The sequence below is a fragment of the Cimex lectularius genome, unplaced genomic scaffold, assembly GCF_000648675.2.
Source record: "Cimex lectularius strain Harlan isolate CLEC.00 unplaced genomic scaffold, Clec_2.1 scaffold46, whole genome shotgun sequence".
Classification (NCBI taxonomy): domain Eukaryota; kingdom Metazoa; phylum Arthropoda; class Insecta; order Hemiptera; family Cimicidae; genus Cimex; species Cimex lectularius.
This window is the reverse complement of record NW_019392654.1, coordinates 838,000-858,419: the sequence shown is the minus strand read 5'-3', so window position 1 is coordinate 858,419 and position 20,420 is coordinate 838,000. Positions and strand designations below refer to the sequence as shown.

General features: G+C 34.6%; 3 protein-coding genes across 7 annotated transcripts; 2 read left to right on the top strand and 1 right to left on the bottom strand.

The window, feature by feature from the left end:
• Positions 1 to 367: 367 nt before the first annotated feature.
• LOC106672889 (histone H3.v1) lies at positions 368 to 7,581 on the bottom strand. The gene is made up of 4 exons (XM_014404680.2): positions 7,451 to 7,581; positions 3,407 to 3,497; positions 2,765 to 3,344; positions 368 to 602 (listed from the first exon to the last, which is right to left on the bottom strand). Exons 1-4 carry the CDS (start codon positions 7,491 to 7,493, stop codon positions 486 to 488), a joined length of 831 nt encoding a protein of 276 aa, XP_014260166.1. The 5' UTR covers positions 7,494 to 7,581; the 3' UTR covers positions 368 to 485.
• Positions 7,582 to 9,171: 1,590 nt separating this feature from the next.
• Positions 9,172 to 11,435, top strand: LOC106672887 (probable aquaporin TIP1-2). 5 transcript variants are annotated; one of them, XM_014404677.2, is made up of 7 exons: positions 9,172 to 10,047; positions 10,103 to 10,147; positions 10,208 to 10,299; positions 10,356 to 10,499; positions 10,587 to 10,811; positions 10,866 to 10,946; positions 11,019 to 11,299. In XM_014404677.2, the coding sequence occupies exons 1-7, from the start codon at positions 10,026 to 10,028 to the stop codon at positions 11,259 to 11,261; spliced, it is 852 nt and encodes a 283-aa protein (XP_014260163.1). In that variant the 5' UTR covers positions 9,172 to 10,025; the 3' UTR covers positions 11,262 to 11,299. The 5 variants fall into 5 exon arrangements, with proteins under 5 accessions (XP_014260163.1, XP_014260162.1, XP_024080341.1 ...); XM_014404679.2 differs by having other exon boundaries at positions 9,174 to 10,047; positions 10,233 to 10,299; XM_014404676.2 differs by having other exon boundaries at positions 10,103 to 10,299; positions 11,019 to 11,435.
• A 1,237-nt stretch (positions 11,436 to 12,672) lies between these two features.
• On the top strand, positions 12,673 to 19,234 carry LOC106672923 (protein lifeguard 4-like). Its single transcript, XM_014404733.1, has 6 exons — positions 12,673 to 12,962; positions 17,305 to 17,413; positions 17,469 to 17,574; positions 17,650 to 17,801; positions 18,681 to 18,813; positions 18,879 to 19,234. The coding sequence occupies exons 1-6, from the start codon at positions 12,851 to 12,853 to the stop codon at positions 18,996 to 18,998; spliced, it is 732 nt and encodes a 243-aa protein (XP_014260219.1). The 5' UTR covers positions 12,673 to 12,850; the 3' UTR covers positions 18,999 to 19,234.
• The last annotated feature ends 1,186 nt before the right edge of the window (positions 19,235 to 20,420 follow it).

Here is a 20,420-nt window from a genome sequence, read left to right as displayed (position 1 = left end):
ACATGATTTTACATAAAAAGTAAAACTTTTTACAAAAATGCAATATTTCTTTTTGTACTAAAATATTGTAATAAGAGGAAAACATTAATAAAAATAAAAAATAAAACATTTTGTTTCGTCAATACAAATGTACATAGAAAATTGCCCGGAGAATATTCAAAAAATTATCTTCTTTGTTTTGCAAAGTTGCAAGTTTGCAGCTGACTAAAACAGTCAAATTAATACGCAATTTTATTTATTTTTTTTAATTTTATTTTAAAAATATTCTGGATAGTGAAGACATTTAAAAAAACTAAAGTTAAAAATAAATCCATAAAAAAATTTACACAATATTGCAGCGTTAATATCTACAATAACACATATGAAGTATAAATGTAAAAGTTTTTCTTCTTTATTTTCTTCAAAATTTGCACTTGTAAAATGATTAATCTGTGAGATTTGCAAATTTCAATTGTGGAAGGTTCCCACTGATAAGAAGTGAGGATCTAGTCAATAAAATGCCTCTTGAGGTATTTCATCATTCCAAAAGGGCGGAAGCGTTTTGTGCCGATGACTTTCATCAATTCATCATTGCAAATAGCAAATTGTTTGTTTTTAGGATCCTAAAAAAAGAAAAAAGTTAATTACAAAAAATGAAAAATTAACAAAAGCAATACAACAGTATTGCAGAAGGTACTGCTAGGACATAGAAGATGCAAGAAACCCTTATTACATTATTTCTTGGGTTTCTTTTCAGGAACTATACAACCATCAAACCCATTTTCTTTTTATTGATATCGATTTCAGGGGCATCAGCCTCCCCTCATCAGTCTCGTTCTTCTTTTTGGAAACACATACTATCTCCAAAAAGAAAACAGACTGATGAGGGGAAGCTGATCCCCCCCCAAATTGATATTAATAAAAAGTAAATGGGTTTAATAGTTGTCTAGTTCCTGAAAAGAAACCCAAAAAATATAAAAAGTCAAGAACTGGAAAACTAAAGAAAAAAATACTCATTACATTATTTTTTAATGAATTTTCTTGTTATTCTTTAGAGATCATGAGAATGATTTATGTATTTAATGATTATTTGGAAATCATGAGATGCGATCTGTTAAGACATAGATTTAGAAAAACATTTTCTTTATCATGCCAAGTTTCCATCTTTATAGAGTTCAACTTCGGGGCTCAAAGTGATCTACATAGGAAACCACTTTGAGCCCCGAAGTTGAATTCTATAAAGATCAAAACGTTGGCATGATAAAGAAAATGTTTTTCTCGAACACAATCACTAAATACCACACACGTCCTTATTATTGTTTTCCGTGTGGTAAAAAATTACCAGCAATCCTTGCCATGGTATAAGATTATTAATTTGAATTGGAAATACATAATGTCAAAAAATCATCCAATATTACACGCTAGTAATAAATTGTTAATTGATTTGACTACTAATAAAAATAAATTCAAATTTCTCATGTAGAAATGTGTTGTATGTTTATTAGTTAATGATTATTTTATCTCAACTAAAAACCTTAATTAATTGAAAGATATTAATTCGTCAAGCGGATCACGAAACTAGTGAAGTTAATGATTATTTAAAGATCGTGAGATGCAGTCTAGTGTTATGTATGTGTAGAAAAAAATTTTCTTGTCGTGCCAATGTTTCGTTCTTTACTGATATCTCAATTTACAAAATCAATCGTATAAATTGTCCAGCAACTTACATTGGAATTACATCCCAATATCTGGATAAGAGGGTAAAACAACTTATCTATTAGCAAATAGCCCAAACAAAATCCTACAGCACTGGCTATCCACCATTTTGAACACCAACACAATTTCGATTTCAACAATTCAAAAATATTACACACAGAATGAAACAAACACAAACGTAGGTTTTTAGAAGAAATGATTTATGACAACAGGGAAAAAATATAAATTAAACCCAAAATCATTAACATACATATAATACAACATATAAGACACTCCATAAATCAAACAATTGTAAATAGTCTAAATTCCCAACAATTTACCTCTCCTTTCCCTAATATTCCACTATATAATCCTGAAAGGCTAACCAGGCCCGAACGAAAAACCATTACCCGTTTTTCCATGATCAGATTCCTTGATTCCTTTCTCCTTGAAGAAACTAGCTGATCATAAAAAATTAATTTTGATCCCTACTTCCCTTCCCCCTACTTCCTTCAATATCAAACATATAAACAAAAAACATTAATATCTCACTAACACTCTCAACACGACACTCAACAGTGACATGTCTGCGAAAACACACTTTGAGTGTGTACAAATACTTGGATTAAAACCTTAAATTTCTATGTTTCTTAGTGACCTCTTGTTTCATAATTTGCAGAAGTCACGAGGAGCCGTCAAAAATGAAGAAGTTTAGAAAAACACCTTTTTCATTGTTTTTGCCGACGTTTTAACCTTGTTTGCTGTCAACACTTTCACAAAAAACCAAAATGACGCCACAAGAATAGCACCACACTTTATGCCCTGAAGATGACCTGAATAAAGGTCGAAATGCAGACAAAAAAAAGAAAAAGGTGTTTTTCTAAACTACCTCATTCTTGACGCTCCTCATGACTTCAACAACTAAATTTCAATATTGTGTACATCATTGTACAAATACACAGTCATATGTATTTGTACAATTTAAACAATATTTTTCAATCCCGATCCTGGAGACAATCTGAATAAAAATTAAAATGTTAGCACGTGTAATATGTAACATATAGCAATACATCCTTTCAATTATACTTACATAAAGATTCTTTTCTTTAATAATAGACCAGACTTTAGTAACAACCTCATGTCTAGCCATTTGTTCTTGCCCGACAATGGCTGCAAGTTCAGGGGATAAAGTACACTGCTTGTTGAAGCCCTTGCCTGAGCCTTTTTTAGCACCTGGCTTTTTTGCAGCAGCTTTCTTGTTTTTCCCCCAGTCTTCATCACTGTCCGAGTCGGAACCCTTCTTCTTGCGGCCTTTGGCAGCTTTGCCTTTCGGTTTTCCACCTTTGGCTTTCTTCTTGGGCGAGTACTCTTCATCACTCTCTTTGTCCTCAGAGGCATCATCGCTCTCATCACTGCTCCCCTTCTTCCTTTTGGGTGCCGCTTTCTTCGGTGTCGCCCTTTTCGGTTTCTTTTTCTCCTCATCTTCCTCATCCTCCTCCTCTTCTTCTTCTTCCTCCTCTTCCTCTTTCTCTTCAGCCTCTTCTTCTTCCTCTTCCTCTTCTTCCTGGTCATTTTCTTCATCATCCTCTTTGCCTTTGCCGTTCTTCTTGGGTTTCTTCACTTCAGACTCTTTGAGGCACTGCATTACGATATCATCAATTTCTTTTTTTCTAAAAATAAATAAAAAAGTATGTATCATTACACCTTTTATGTATTTGAAATTAAATATTACCTGCTTGTCAAATCGGCATCAAGTTTTTTCTCAAGCTCCTGCCGGACCTTTTTCGCCGATGTTTTTCCTAAATCAGCCCCTTTAAGGATCCCTTAAAAAACAACAAAAAACAAGAGTTGTACAAAAAAAACAACATTATATGTAATTTAACAATATATATAATTGAGTCTGTAATATCGGCATGTGCATTAGTTGTTATCAGTTTCCAGAAGTTGTTTTATTTTATTTTTAACCCAAAACACAATTTCCTTCATTTTCTATTTAAACTCCCAATGTACTGGTAGCAGAAATATCCCCTTCTTATCAAAAGTATAATGACTTGGGCAAGAAGAAATCTGTACGTCCATTGAAAATTCCTTACCTTCTAAGTGGTTGTCTAAGTAGCAGAACAAGTAAAAATTTGAAGGGGCAAGGTCTGGATAGTGCGGCACGAGAGTGCGGCAACTGTTGCCAGCCTCGTTCAGCAATTTCATAGAATGACTGCAGCTGTGAGGGGCATAGTAAAACACAATGTTGCATCTATCCACCAGGGGCTGGACATTTTTCATTCAACACAGCCCAATAGCTGGACAGAGTTGCATGGCAACAGTTGAATTTGATTAATGATATTGGTGTAGCTGCAACTGAGTTTACATATGTCTGTTCTGTAATTGATGCTGTGTTGATGTAAACCATTTCTAAAAAGTTATGTTTATTTTTGTTTTGTTCTGGGTGTAATAGTTTTGAACTGTTGAAGTCGAAATTGTGTTGGTGTTCAAAATGGTGAGTAGCCAGGGCTGTAAAATTTTGTAACGGTTTTTTGCAATCATAGATATCGTTGACACCATGTTAAAGTGACGAATGTGAAAAGTGGAGACAATCCATATTCGTCACTTTAACATGGTGTCAACGATATGTTGCTTCACTCCCTTATTCAGATGTTGGGATATAATAGACATGATGAATGATAGGGTGAGTGTGGTGTAAATCCTTTTTAAAAACATGGTTCCTACTCATAGTAAGTCACCCACTGTGAGTAGGAACTATCTTTTTAAAAAGGATTGGGATGTAATACCGATGTAAGTTGCCGGACAATTTAAACAATTGATTTTGTAAATTACGTCGGATTTATTTGTTACTGGCGTGGGATCTTTAATTTTGGAAAAAAGTGTGTGAATTGTTTTATAGTTTTTGAAAGCTATTTTAAAGTTGGCAGAAGAGAGAAATGTGTTTAATTTATGTGATAGGCCGTGAATGAATGGCATGGAAATGTATGTTGGTTTGTCTGTATTTGATAGATTTGATGTAGTATTATTAGTAATAGTGGATGATGTTAGTATTGAGTTGTATTATTCTGTTGATTATGTGTTTAGGGTAGTGATTGTTATGGACGATATGTTTGTATATCTTAATGTTCTTGTGGTGAAATGATTCATGGCTTAGGGTAATAATTGTATTTTATTACTCTAACTTTTTCATCTCGACCAAGACCTTAGATGAAAAGAATAATTAACTGAAATAATATGGTCAATTATGACTGCTAAGCATATATAGATAAATATAGATAATTTGGTAATAACTATTTATCATCATTTCAACATAGATTCTGTCTAAATGATTTTAATACCACTTTAAATTTACATATACACTTTTTTTAAATAGTTTAAAATTCCAATTAATTATTCTTTTTATCTAAGGTTTTTGGTTGAGATAAAAAAATTCAAAGCCACGATAGCTCAAGTGGTTAGAGCACGGCGTATTGAGCCGTCGTGGGTTCGAATCCCACTCGTGACACTTAATTTTTCATCTCAACCAAGACCTTAGATAAAAAGAATAATTAATATGGTAATTATGACCACTAAGCAAATATGTATACTTTAAATGTTGTATTTAAACTGCAAACAGAATATAACAAATTTTCAAGTATAAGATTGTACTGATGTCTAATACTTGTAGATTTGTAGACATAGTAATAATTCCAAAATTATTAGCATTTTTAAAAAGCAAAAATCATTTCTTTTATAAAATTTATTTCTAGCTCATTTCGTTTTTTACCCCTACTCCATCCAAATATAAAAAATTTGGTAATAACATCCAGCGGCCCTGCATTCGAATCCGACATACCAATGGACTTTTTTTTCAAAAACACCGGCACCCTGAGAACCCTCGTTAAAAAAAAAAAATCAAAATGAAAAAAATTAATTAAAAATTGAGAAAATTCGACTCCAGCGGCCCTGCATTCCAACCCGACATACTTACAAATGGACTTTTTTTCTTTTTTTTTTCAAAAACACCGGTACCCTGAGATAACCCTTGTTTAAAAATAAAAATAAAATGGGGTTGAGATGGGGAGTTGATGTCTGAGTGAATCGAGGTCACGATCGCTCAGGTGGTAGAGCAGCGGCGTATCTAGTCGAAGGTCGTGGGTTCGAGTCCCTCTCGTGCCATTAGCTTTTTTTCATCTCAACTAAAAACCTTAATTAATTGTAATGTTTAATTGGTCAAGCGGACCACGAAATTAGTGAATTTAATAAAAATAAAAATAAAATAAAAAACCACTACTTATTACCATTTCTATATAATTTAGCCTGTTTCTAATTGATTTAATACCACTTTAAATATACATACGCACTTTTTTTTTTGCATATCCTTTAAAATAGTTTTAATCGAATGCAAACTGAATATTATAAATTTCCAGACCATTTTGCTTTTTATCCCCACTCCATCAGAAAAAATTAGAGAAAATATTGTAAATTATATAACTAAATTTACCGTTGCAAAGGTCGAGAAGTATCATGAAAATGAAACAACACCAAAATATTAATTTAGTGTAGGAGCACTTGTACCGTTAAATGCATTAAATTGAAAGAAAAAAAAAGAAAATCATCAAAAAAACAGCAAAACGGAAACGAGATTAAAAACGATTTCCGTAAAATTAATAGTTCCAGAAAATACATTAAATCGTAGCCGTCGTCAGTTTATAACTTTTATTATATATAATTATTTTTAGATTTGATATTGGTCTGTTGATTTTATTTCTCTTTTTCATTTATATTAAGGAGTTAACGGATTAGAAGGAAGGCTGGAGATGAATATGATATTTCTCCACCAGCGTAGACGACGCGAAGCTTAAAAAACACGTGAAACCGTCCTAATCCGTATAACAAAAGAAAACGCAAGATATTTTTTTAAAAATAAATTCCGTCCTAATCTGTATTAATAAAAAAAATGCTTGATATTTCAAAAATAAATTCTCTAGGTCGAGACGTGGGGAATTGTAAAAAAGGATGAATCCACGGTGAAGCATAGCCGAAATGATTTTTAAGGTTAAACAGCATCAAGCCTCGGCCGGTTCGGAGAAAAGGCCCGGACCTTCAAATGTCGTCGCCAAAAAAAAAAAAAAAAAAAAAAATTCAAAAGACAATAAACAGGGTTGAGACTATCGGGGAATTGTGTTATATCGTTCTAAATTGGGAAATTTAAAGAAAAAAGTCAGCCGGAAAGGAGGAAATGGAGATTGAAATGATTAAAACAAATTTCAAAAATTATTCCTTAAAAAGTGGATTTTAATTAAAGGAGAAACTGTGAAAGCTCAGTCTCGGGTAGAAATGAACGAGAGGATGATTTAAGGTGGACCAAGTCAGAAAATCGGTTTGAAAAGCGTCCTGCCGTGAAGCGCGGCAGAACGTCTTTAAAAACGAAAACGGCGTAGAAAGTAAACCTAAAACGTAGACGAAAATAATTAATTTATTAAAATCGATAAAATTAGAATAAAAGGGTTTAACGAAACTGTGAGGTTGGTGGCGATGGGACGGGCGAAAAATCGGTTGAAAAAACGTTGTTTGGCTCGGAGGCAAAGCGTCATGCCGGCCATTGCGGTAGAGGCTTGAGTCGGACGGAGTTTGTTTCGACGGGCGACGACTTTTTGAGACAGGGGTAGCGGCATAATTCTCGCGGTAAGAGGCATTTTCGCCTTGATAGAATTTATCGACTAGAAGTGGATAAAATGATCCCCGTGCCAGGCGAACCGGCCCGAGGCGTAAATTCAGAGATAGAGTCGTTTACCGGCAATCTCCTTCTTCAAATTCTCCTTAGAGATGTCAGCCATTGTAGCGGTTGTGGTGGGGGTTCTGGTGAAACTTCAAACTAGTCTAGTCCAAGCGACCAGTTCAGACTGCGGGCGTTAACTGAATTTTCACGACAAAAGCAGTTCCTCTCCCCACCAGACGATCAACAGTGTTGCCCACCCGCCCAAATCCAATTCAAATATTTTCCCGATTCTACGTTCTTCTCTTTTACTTTAATCTGTTTCCTCCTTTTTTTCCTTTTTCTTTTTTTTAAGGGACATGAAACCACCAAGGGTCATTTTCTCCTTTGGCCTAGGGCTCCAATCCAGTCGGGCCGACACGCCAGTTATTTATTTACTTTTTATTAATTTAACGTATTAATATTGCATATTATTGCGAACTTCAGGGCTTTCAACTGCACATTTTGTCGCATATTTTGGCAATATTTACTGCATAAAAATCCGGACTTTGGTCATGATATATGTGACAAGATAGTAAAATATGTTTTGTTATTTTGCTTAATATGCCCCCCTCTTCAAAGTAGATTTTTTACATAACATAAATGTTGGACAAAATTAACGCACCACCCTTATATTTCAATGTATTTAGGATTATTCATATTAATTATTCAGAAATCGTGAGATGCGGTCTGTTTATATACATATAATGCAGGGTGGGCGACCAAGACCCGAGGAGTTAAATGTCTGGGTTTGGTTGAAAAAAGTATGACATTTAAAAAGAACAATCATTAATTATTCTTTTCATCTAAGGTTTTGGACGAAATGAAAAATTAGTGTCACGAGCGGGATTCGAACCCACGACCTTCGGCTGAATATGCTTGACTGATTTCGATCCCCTCGGACACCAACTTCCCATCTCAACATACAACAGTTCGAAATTACTCCTCACAATCATTAAGTTTAAAAAAATAAAAAAATCTTTTTCGTCCCATTTAACACCGAGTATTTCCATCTCTGGCACGAATTACGTCCGTTAAACGATTTTGCATTCCTTGGACAAGATTTCTATATTTCGCAATATTTCTGTCATATTGATATATGATAGTAATATTAGCATTTATTGAAATATTACAGCTATTGTAACCTTCTCTTTTTCTTTTTTTTAATATATCGAGGATAGGAAATGACAAAAATACCGGTTCAGCAGACCTCAAGAAGAGATCTCACATTATGCCTAAATTCATAGAAAAGAGTGGTTTATCGGCAAACTCCTTCTTCAAATTCTCCCTCGAGATGTCTGCCATTTTAGCGGTTCCGGTGGGGATCTCGTGAAACTTCAAAGTTTCAAAAATTCAAAGTTTCATTCAAACTACTCCTCAACAAGACCAGATCGGACTGCCGTCGTTGACCGTTAAACTTAATTGAATTTTCACGACAAAAGCAGTTAGCCTCTCTCCTCGTAGCTGTTCTTCCTTAACTTTATTCATAAATAGTTTCTTGTATAACTACCTGATGTATTTATATAATTGTTTTATTACATTGGTACATTGACCAAGAAACAATAAAAACACTATATTGTGATTAAATATTGGAATGGTGTCAATCAAAATGTAAAAAGTCTTCGCTGAGACACATTTGTGTTTAAACAGTTGTAACGTGCCTAATTTATTCTAGGCCTTTGTTATTTACCCGTGAGTGGATCTAGCCCTGTCTCACACTTTAATACTTATTTTTCAAAAAAGTACCAAAAATAAAATGAATGGAAAAAATTGGAGCTCCTTAGTTCTTATTGAACTTTTAAGATTTCATATTTATAAAAAAAATCATATACAAATACAAATAAGTCTTGCGTTCAACATTTAGAAAGGCGAATTACACAAATCAATTAGCAAAAATGGATACACTGAAGAGAAGTTCACGTCGAAACACGATTGATGAGCGAAGCGATCCTTTCAAAGCTCCTTCTTGACGAGTCCCCAGGATCCCACTTCTCCCTTTTACGTTTTCCTTAAAGATGGCCAAATAAAGGTCCAAGAAGGGTCTCCTCTCGTCATTCGAGAAACGTCACTGATTTGAGCATAGCCCTTCACGCTCCCCACACCTGAGAAGAACTGGGCAAGTTTGTTATACAGTAATGTCTTTGGATTCAAAGAGGTTGAACCAGCGGTTTGGTCTGCTGCCGGTCATCATCATCCGTCTCTCTTTGCTGCTTAGGTCTGTAAGACGCGTTCGGAGTTTTACCTTCGTCAGTGCGACTGTCGAAAGGCGAATTAAAATAACAGAGTCCAAACTACTGAGGATAGCGAAATGCAAAACGGCAAGAATGTGCAAAATAGAATTGGAGATGTCTTCGCACTCAAACAACTATCTCACAAATCAAGCTTTATCACTCACATCATTCGCGGAGATCCGGGAGTCCACGAAAAAGAGGCCCACAATATATATTTCGCTATTTTTTTTAACTATTGTGTTGATTGACGAGACGGTAAACGACGCTGAAAAGTATTTTCAGGCTGTAATACAATAATTTAGAATGAAAAAATAGTTGCTGGCATTTACAGCTGATATTTGAGTGTCGAGTCGTTCGGTTAGGTTTGGTAAACCACAAGAACAATGCTCAGGAAGCTCGTAAAATGTAAGTTCCAGACTTCTTTTTACCAGTGGCCTTAGCTAATGCTCAAAATCTGTAGGTAAATTGTTGAGTGAAGAGGCGAATAGCAAGACGAAACATTTCGGTTTGTACCTGCACATATTTCTGTGCGAGTTCATCGGCATGTTTTATTTCATATTTATAGGCTGCTCTTGCTTGCACATTGTCAGGTACAAATCTTGGGATTTCTTTGGCGGAGTCTTAGGCTTTTGCTTCATAATCGTCTCCTGCGCGCAGGTATTGTCTAACTAACGGTTTCCCACTATCTTTCTATCGATTGCTCGTTTAAACAGTTCATGCAATTCACGTCTGGAGGACATCTCAATCCGGCTCTCACTGTGGGGATGTTCCTAATCGGATATATAGATCTTATAAGAGCGTTAATACTCATCGTTGCTCAGATTATCGGGAGTGTTCTTGGATTTTACATACTGAAGGTTGGTTATCCTAAATTGAAAAGTTAGAATAGGGCTATTTCGTCCGGAATTAACTACATCAGTTGAACTTCCGTTTTTGTATTTCAGATGATGTCGATTCGTATTTTCGACAAAACGGAGAATGTCTGGTGCTGTACAATACCATCTCAAGAATCGATCATCGTCTTAGTCTTATGGGAGTTTGTGTCTACATCGTTTCTCATCGTGTCGTTCTTCATGTTGATGTTGCCGAACGAAAAGGACAACGTCGACCAACCGATTAAGGCAGAAGTCAATTTCACATTCACCCTATTGGCCGCGATATATCCGATCGTGAGTTGAAATCTATCCAAAACGCGTGCAGAATAATATTCGTTTCTGTTTCAGGCCGAGTATTCCGGTATTTCGATGAACCCGGCGAGGAGCCTGGGCCCTGCGGCCATCAACGACTGCTGGGATCACCACTGGGTAGATATGGGGACTTTTTCCTTTTGCGAATTTGAACTTTGGACCATAATTCTTCTATTTGTCCATGTTTAGATTTACTGGTTCGGACCTCTCTTAGCCGCGGTAGTCACATCCTTGATTTGGAATCTTTTTACTGAGGTCAAGACCGAGCCTAGTGGAGGAACTGTGGACCCCTCAAACCCTGCAAACCGAGAAACCGGAAAAATATTGACTGATGTCAAGACCGAGCCTAGTGTAAGAACTGTGGACCCCTCATACTCTGTAAACCGAGAACACGTAAAAATAAACTGGTTGGGAAAGAAATCCGTTTTCTAAACCGGTAAAACCAACTGAAGTCTCTCGAAACAGCTGCGTATTAAACATTTTTTTTTTAATTGTTGGTATTTTTAATTTAAATAAAAATAAAACCAGAAAGGATGAAGGCGACCAACACTACGGCTTTAATTATAATATATATTGTCATCACAATAGATCATGATTTTAAAATAACTTTCTTTTTAATCAACAACTAACGTATGAATTTGCGCTTACAAGTCGCTCGTTTTGGAGGAATGTGCAGAGTGCAGTTAGTAGTGTTCAGGGTTCACTGTCAAAGTGTCAACTATATAGTGTGCACGTCTGTTCGACGGAAGCGCACCCCGCGGACAGTCACACAGCGTGTATCACAAATCAGTACAGTTTTTTTAGTTTTACTCAATGCATTATTACGTGCAAAACCAGTTTAGTGACTGGGAGTTTTGTGGCCCTGACAAGGGCCGATGTCGTGTTGAGAGAAGCTGTGACGAAGGTTAAAGCCGTGTGACAGAGTAAAGCCGGGAGGCGGGAACACACCCGTTGGACCGATGCTACGCTACCCGACGCCTAGCCACGTTTTGGTGGGGTGTGCACATCTATCCGACGCAAGCATACGTCGCGTACAGTCCACAGCGTTTATCACAATAATCACTATCACAATCGCAACGCATCTTTTGTTCTTAATGCACTATTTTGAGCAAAACCTTGTAATAAATTGTTAGTTAAATTTTATGAGCACAACCATCTATAAATTGTTTGTTAAACTTAATTGTCTTAAATAAAGTTACTCCAAACCATCATAATTAAATAATGTTTATAAAAACATGAATTTTTGATCTCGTTTAATTTGGTTTACATTAAAATAACATTTAATTAATATTTAGCATCGATTATCGAGTAGATGTGTACGGAATGAAATGCAACCTTATGGAAAATCGGAGTTTGGATTTGCGTCGGGTAGCGTCGAAGTCAAAAGAACAGGACACTCATATTTTTTGTAGTTTGTTTCAAACTAAGTACATGTAATTTTGTCGTTATATTAATTACAACATGTTATTTTAATGTAAACCAAATTAAACGAGATCAAAAATTCATGTTTTTATAAATATATGAATATAGATAAGATGATAATATCATTTTATTAATCCAGAGCAGCTGGCAATGGCTAGCTTTCTCTATAACGCCCGAATATGCTACCAACAATTCATTATCCAATCTGCTGGTACCGTTGTAGATACAAATAAATGAAGTAAAAAAAATTATGTATTTATTTTTTGGCAAGGAGGCAAAAGAATGATTTTTCTACCTATTCAAATTTCCTAAATCCCCATACCTGTGCAACTCTACAAATATATTACGCACTATATTTCAAAAACGCTTGAATACTTTTGAGGATAACAATTGGAGTTTTTTTAGAGATGGATACACGGTGAAAAAAGAGAAATGAATACGACGAGATGTCGTTGGGGCGACAACACTGATCAAAACAGCTGCTGGCTGCTCTTTACTAGCTTGCAGACAGTTAGTTAAACAGATCGCTGTAAAATTAAGAAAAAATATATCTTTAAAAAAAATTGTACAGTTTGGAACAAGTTTTGGACAAAATCGAGATGAGCGTCCCTTTGATCAACGACGATGACCTGGAATCTGGGAAAGACGACATCGAAAATGATTTCGCCTACAGGAACAACGTCCAAGAGGCCTCCGTCAAAATCAGACTTGGTGAGCGTTTATGTAAAGCCATTACCCAATTTAAAATATTTTGGCGCAGGTGCTGTGACACTGATAAAATAAAATCCAACTTTTTGCTCTGTAATAAACACAATTATAGGTGGATGAAATTATCTCTTTTTTTCTCGAGTGTCCATTTATAGGTAGCATCCGACACTTTCTAATACGAATGTAGCCATGTAATAAAAGATAATCCAGTATACTGGATAATAATAATAATACTTCATTTGATAATTATTATAAATAACAAAACATACGCTTTTAAAAAACATAAGTATTTACAGCATTGGAATATCCGTCTGCTTGGAGTCGAGCTTACTGATAAAAGCTAATAAAATAGCCAATAAATTATAATAATATTCTCAGTGTTTTATAACATAATTAGAAAGAAAAAGACAAAAATAAATAAATAATATAATTGGGTGAACACAGAACAAGATAGATTTAGGAACCATTAATTAAGTACAAATTTCTTCTACTAAATCAAAAATTTAACCCTTGTACCAGCTCTCAGCAGTAAAACCAGGAGAGACGAGCGAAGTTTATTACTGCAGGCTTGGCTCATTTAAAAAGTTTGACTAGGCCTTCTTCCGAGAGCACAGTACTGCCCAAATACGAAGCACGCATATTGGACAGAACGGTACATTTAGCCAAAAAGTGACGATGGTTTCCTTTTCCCTTGTGCTGCACAGATAGCACATTTTTGTATCCCTCTGGCAGCCTAGGGGGTAGAGTTAAGGACCTTCACCTCGGAGTTGAAGAGTCAGCAGAGATCCCTCAGTTTTAGTGTTCTTACATGTTTCTTATTCGTTAGCAGAGCACATCGATATTCGGTCAAGCATCTTTTACAAAAGAAACCTCTCTGTTGTCAGCGTTTGCTCCAAAATCCTCATGCTTTTGCTAGACCTTTATTGGAAAGAATTCATTGGAATTCTGCCATCCCTTCAGAAATGCTGTCTCAAAAGAATCGGAAAGAAGGATGATATTTCTCTAACAAGAAACTCCAACACTTATACCAGAAAATATTTTTTATTATTTCCTGAGCTGTAATTTTCGTATAATGGTGACCAGGGAGTTTTAGGGTTTTGTATACTTATTTACATGGTGCTTTAACGTGTAAAAAAAATAAGGGATCAACACGGGTTTCTATATATAGCACGTATTTTGGAGTACAAGCAGTCAAGGCAAACAACTGCTTGATGAAATACCTCGATTATTTTTCCAACTGATCATAAGGTTTAAAACCCCAAACTTGACATCCGTATGTGAGAATGGAACGGCAATCCGCATTAAACACTTTAAATGTGGAAGATAAAGAGACCAAATCATGCTTCATGAACCCAGACCACATAGTATTAAGTGCAAATTTTGCTGCTGAGACTTTCTGCACAAAGTGTGTATTGAGTGACAAACAAGAAGTTAGCGGCCCACCAAGGTAATTGCACTCATTTTCTACGGTACGCTGGATGATTATTAAATAAATCATACACAAAAAAATTAATAAGAAAAACATTTTTCATGAATAGTTTATAGCAATGTTTTTTCATAGAACAATTTAACTTCTTATATAGATTTTTCGAGGCAAACAGGTCATAGCCAGCACACAACAATTTTTCTCTTTGCATTTTCTACCTCAAATTAGTTTTTATACTCAATGCTTATCTTTTGGTTGCAATGACCTGGGACACATCATGCTGATTCGTTCTTGACACTCATTCGTCTACTTACCTGCCTTACTAAACTGCTCAAAATATTTGTGATATTTGTAATTTATTGTTATTCTATTAATTTTAATAACGTTATCCAATATTTTCTTGCTAGTTGGATAAAGCAAAACAGAAAATACAAACCAAAAACAAAAAATTGTTAATCCTAATTTTTAATAACGGATTTACTTAAGAATGAAGATTACTCATTTTGTAAACAAACACCTTTTCTCCATTTTAATCCAGTTGACTTCTCTGTAACCATGGAAAGACAACATCTTCAATCAGAAGTTGGCAATATTATTGTGAGAATGAGTCATCAAGGTCACTGGCCAGTGGATATCACAGAGGCTGTTGGTGTTTCTCAGAGTGCGGTCTTCCGGGCTTTAGCCCAACTCTGAGAGAATGGAAGTGCCTATAGGAGGCCTGGTAGTGGATCTCAGCACATTATGCCGCTAAGGGAGAACAGAAGTAGTGTCATTGCAGGGGGGGGGATGTGTACAATGCCCTAGATCATGCTCCCTTCAGTGTAGATTGGAGGAGGCAGTATAATGGTCTGTGTTGGGATTTATACTGGAGGATGAACTGGACTCCATATTGTTGAATGCAACCTTACCGCACTCTTTTATGTCCAAGAAATTATTAAGCAATACATCCCTCAATCCAGGGATCTGATTGGCAGGGAATTTCAATTTCTGTATGACAATGCCAGACCTGATAAGGTAGAGTTGTTCATCAATGTTTGGAAAACCTGGGAGTTTCCTATCTTTTATCCTCGTTGTCTCCAGGCCTCAATCCCCTTGAGCACATGTAGAATGTGTTGCAGAGAAGGATTTTCAATCACCATCTGCAGCAAGTTGACCTGCAACAACTGAGTTGCAACATCTATATAATGAAATTCCTTTTGAAATTTCTGACAACCTTATTAACAGTATGCCGAACAGGTGCACAGAGGTTTTAGTTAATAGAGCACATTATACATGGTATTAATTGTTTAAAAAAAATTATTGTGTCCAATAAACAAATTTATGGAATTAAAACTTTTATTTTGTTGTTTTTCAAAATCCTCTAATTAAATTTTCCTTTTGTAAAACACACTAATTTATAATGAATTTTAATGCAATTTATTTTTTTTTTAAATTAATGGTAGACATACTACAAAATTGGCAATATTCCTATTCATTTTTGAGCAGTTTATATACAATTAAGAATAAATCGAAGGCCACCAGGGTACTTGATATTCCATCAATGACCACTCCTCTCATTCATACCATAAAACCAACTCTAGAAACGGGCCGTTGAGGTACTGTAATATTCCAGTGAATGGCCTGCTCTCATTCCACCAATTCCCGTACTTATTTAAAGTACCCTTGCATCCATCGTCAATCATGCTAATAAATACACTTATTTGTCTGTATAGTACACTACGTATGAAAAAAGATAAATAGGGGCAACCATGGTAATATTCCAGTTTTCATTCATATCAAAAATGGCCTAGATAACAAACCATCGAAGTAGTTGGATATACTGTCGAATGGCCTGCTCTCATTCATATCCACTCATCCAGCATTCCACTAATAAATACATACGTTCATATTGCACATATGCAAAGGGGAGATTGTAGTAAGTCATACACTTTCACTACTTGTAAATATTCCAATAAATTTTATCGGTAGTCACTGTTACGCACTAAGATTTTCTTTTCGTCTGGGGTAGGTCACACCTTAATCTAAATTGTTTTAGTTTCTCACACTCCACAGTATGTGATTTATTGTCTTATCACAGACTTTTTTTAAAATTATTTATATTTTCTTTTACATATTTTATATATAGTGTTGAGAGTGAATGTATATATTGGCATGAATGTGTAGTGTCAAAGGGCTGATAGTGGATTGTTGAGTACCCCATCTACCCTTAGTTTGGTTAGTTATATTATATAGGTGCAAAGGTTGTTCAAGGAATATAAGTACTCTACCATCCTAACTGAGCGAATGGTAATATATAAATAGTATAGAATGTAATTAAGAGTGCGTGAGAGTGTGAATGGAAGGCTGATAATGTTGGATGCTGAAATGACTTAGCTGTTGACAACTCCCAGAGCCCAACCTGGCTGGCTTGCTGAATAAGGCCGATATCTGACCCCGGGGTGGGTCATTCTCTAGAGGCTTGTCAGTAATTTATGGTAACAACAAAAGCTGGAATTGGGGTGGACTGCAAGCAGTGGTAGGCTTAACTATACATGTGCCTATGTGTGTTACAAATGCAGATTTGAGCTTACATGAAGTACTAACAAGTAGTTGCTGGATAAACTTCATTTGTGGTCAATTTAACCTACAATATCACCTTTTCAATTTCAGCTTTCATATGCAGTAATGTTAACTTGTATTAACAATTCAAAAATGAAAAACTCCTATTTATACAAAAAATAAATATTGAATTATTGAATGGAGTATGTAGACTTTTTACTAAATGAAAATATAAATAACATTATTTAACTGGAAGACAATTCAACCTGTTTTTACTTTGAAATTTGAAATTTAATATAAACAAAAGCTTAATTATATTCAAATTGTGAGTGTTTTTAATAATCAAGAGATTACAATAATTGTTATTTTGTTACTTTTCAGCATTCCTCAAGAAGGTTTACACCCTTTTGTCAATCCAACTACTGACTACTACACTATTTGGATTTGTGCTCTTGTATTGGCCATCCGGAAAATTATTCGTCCAAAAGAAGTACATGATATGTTAATTTCTATCTCTGTGCCATCTCATTTTTTTTTTCTTTTAGTGACTGGATGATATTGCTCGCCTTCATCTTAAGCTTGTTGACCCTTGTGGCATTGCATTTCAAGAGAAGGGAATATCCGATCAATTTCTTCTTGCTCGCAGGATTTGTAAGTATTAGGCTTTTTAAATGGGTCTTTTCAAGAGGACAAGATTAAAATTAACACTTTGCACTTAAATTGTAGACTGTGGTGCAAGCATATGCTGTAGGAGTCGTGGTAACGTACTTCGATAAGGTCCTAGTCCTTCAAGCGCTCTTGCTGACTGTGTCTGTTGTTGCCGGTCTAACAGCTTACACATTTCAAACAAAACGTGATTTTTCTTCTTTGGGACTTGTGTAAGTCAACAACAATAGTCTTTTCTTTTTTTCTTTTTACCAAGTGAACCATTTAAATAATATTCTTTAATTCTTTGAATATTTCAATTAATTATACTTGTTATCTAAGGTCTTGGTTGAGATGAAAAGTATAATTAATTAAAATAATTAATACAGTCAATTACCACAACTAATTCATCGTTGAATATTATTTTGTCATATTACTTTAATTTTGTATGTCTTTAAATGCTTAGCGTTGTATTTTCTTAGTCCATATTTGCTTAGTGGTCATAATTGAACGTATTAATTATTCAAATTGAATATTCTTTTTATCTAAGGTTTTGGTTGAGTAATTTTTCATCTCAGCCAAAACCCTTAGATAAAAAGAATAATTAATTGGAATAATTAATATGGTCAGTTATGACTACTAAGCAAATATGGATTAATTTAATAATTAAAAGAAGTAATTACTTCACTGAGAATCCTGATTACACAACGTGAAAATATGGCAAAAAGAGGGAAAATTTGAGCATTCGTAGGTTGAGATGAGGGGTTGGTATCTGAGGGGATTGAAGTCATGATAGCTCAAGAGGTCAGAGCAGCGGCAGCGTATTGAGCCGAAGGTTGTGGGTTCAAACCCCTCTTGTGACACTAATTTTTCATCTCAATGAAAAACCTTAGATAAAAAGAATAATTAATTGGAATTATTCTTAGTGCTGAAATAATTAGTCATTTATTTTCTTCATTTGATGACGATTTACCTAATCCTCACTCAAATAATTTCACTGGTCGATCTCCACTTCACACAGAATTAAAATATGAATTACCTATTACCTTCGTTATAAAAAGTTTTTTAATTATTTTATTTTTTGAAATGTTGGCCTGTTGATCTCATTTTAGATTGTTCCCGTTACTTTGTGTGCTCCTCATTGGCGGTATTGTACAGCTGTTTTTCCAAAACAGCATTTTTGAACTTGTTCTCTCGATATCCGGTGCTTTTATCTTCTGTTTGTTCATAATTTATGACACACAGGTAATATTTTGTTGACGATGAATAAACTAACTGCTGATGACTGTTTCAATAATTCTTTGTTTTAGAATATCATGAAGAGAGTATCGCCTGAGGAATATATATTGGCAACAATAGAGCTCTATCTAGACATTGTTAACCTGTTCTTAGAGCTTTTACGAATTCTTGAGGCAGTCCGAAGAGGTTGAAGAAAAACTATATATTAAAAACAAAAATGATATTTAAAACTACTTCTATTTATTATTAGAAATATTCATGTCAGATCTGTGATTTAAAAGCTGAGTCAAAACTTTATTTTCTTATTTACCGTTTTCAGACATGATTTAGCTAACATGTGCACAATTATGCAACATTTTTATTCAGTGTGTGAACCACGATAATAAATGTTTAACCTCCCTTTGTAAAATGTGTGGTGATTAATGACCATTAATTGATAATTATTCAGAAAACGTGAGATGCAGTCTGGTGTGATGTAGGTTTCAGAAAAACATTTTCTTTATCGTGCAACGTTTCGATCTTTATTGAGCCCTGAAGATGATCTCAATAAAGATCGAAACGTTGGCACGATAAAGAAAATGTTTTTCTGAAACCTACATCACACCAGACCGCATCTCACAATTTCTGAATAATTTTCCTTTATAAAATGTCGTTAAAATTCAACAATCATTATGGATATATTTTATTTGTATTTCAGAAAAAACAAATTTTGTATTTTAATTGGAAGAACGATTAAATGTTTGGAAATTTAAAAAAATTAATTGTTACATTGTTTGAAAAAATTTAAATAAATATTGTTGAGTATACATACAGTATAATTTCCGGAGAACCCTGCAATCTGTTAAAATTAAATTGAAAACATCATTTTTACAAATTTTGAATATTTAGCAGGTTTGCTGGTATAAAGTCATTATCTTCATAATGAACTGCACACACTCAGTGGAAGTCCCAGCAGACGGTTACCAACTAATTTAAGTATATATTAGATTTGTAAAGTATATATTTTTATAAATTTATTTATTTATTGTGCAATAAACTTTATTATTATTCAGTGGAAGAGCCGAAGGAACTCTTTACAGATACATATATTCAAATGGAATACCACTTGACAAAATTGTGTGTCATGACTAGATCTATTTCGTACACACGCATAAAAGTACCTTAATTAATGCCATTCCAGGATCTTTACATTTCTGCACCAACAAAACTACAATGATAAAATCGCATTAATTTAAACAATTATATTACAAGAATGTGTTCTTGTTTAACATTTCAGAAAAAAAATTGTAGCAATTATGAAGGTGGGGCGAGTATGTAGATTCATTTTTTGTAAATGATGGTTCTACTCACATTTTTGTTATTTACAATTATTCAGATTTCAAGCAATAAATGCTCATCAACAGGTTGACGGTGTCTCTCGTCATTGTACGAGGGAACCCCCACCGATCCACTTCAAGCGTGACGTTCTTTAATGAAGCTCAATTCTGAACGGGTAAAAAACGTGAATAACAACACGACTAAATATTATCGTAATATGAACTTGATTGAGCTTATATACATTATAACTCATTCACAAATTTAGTGCTGATTCTAAAAATGTGTTTAAATGAAAA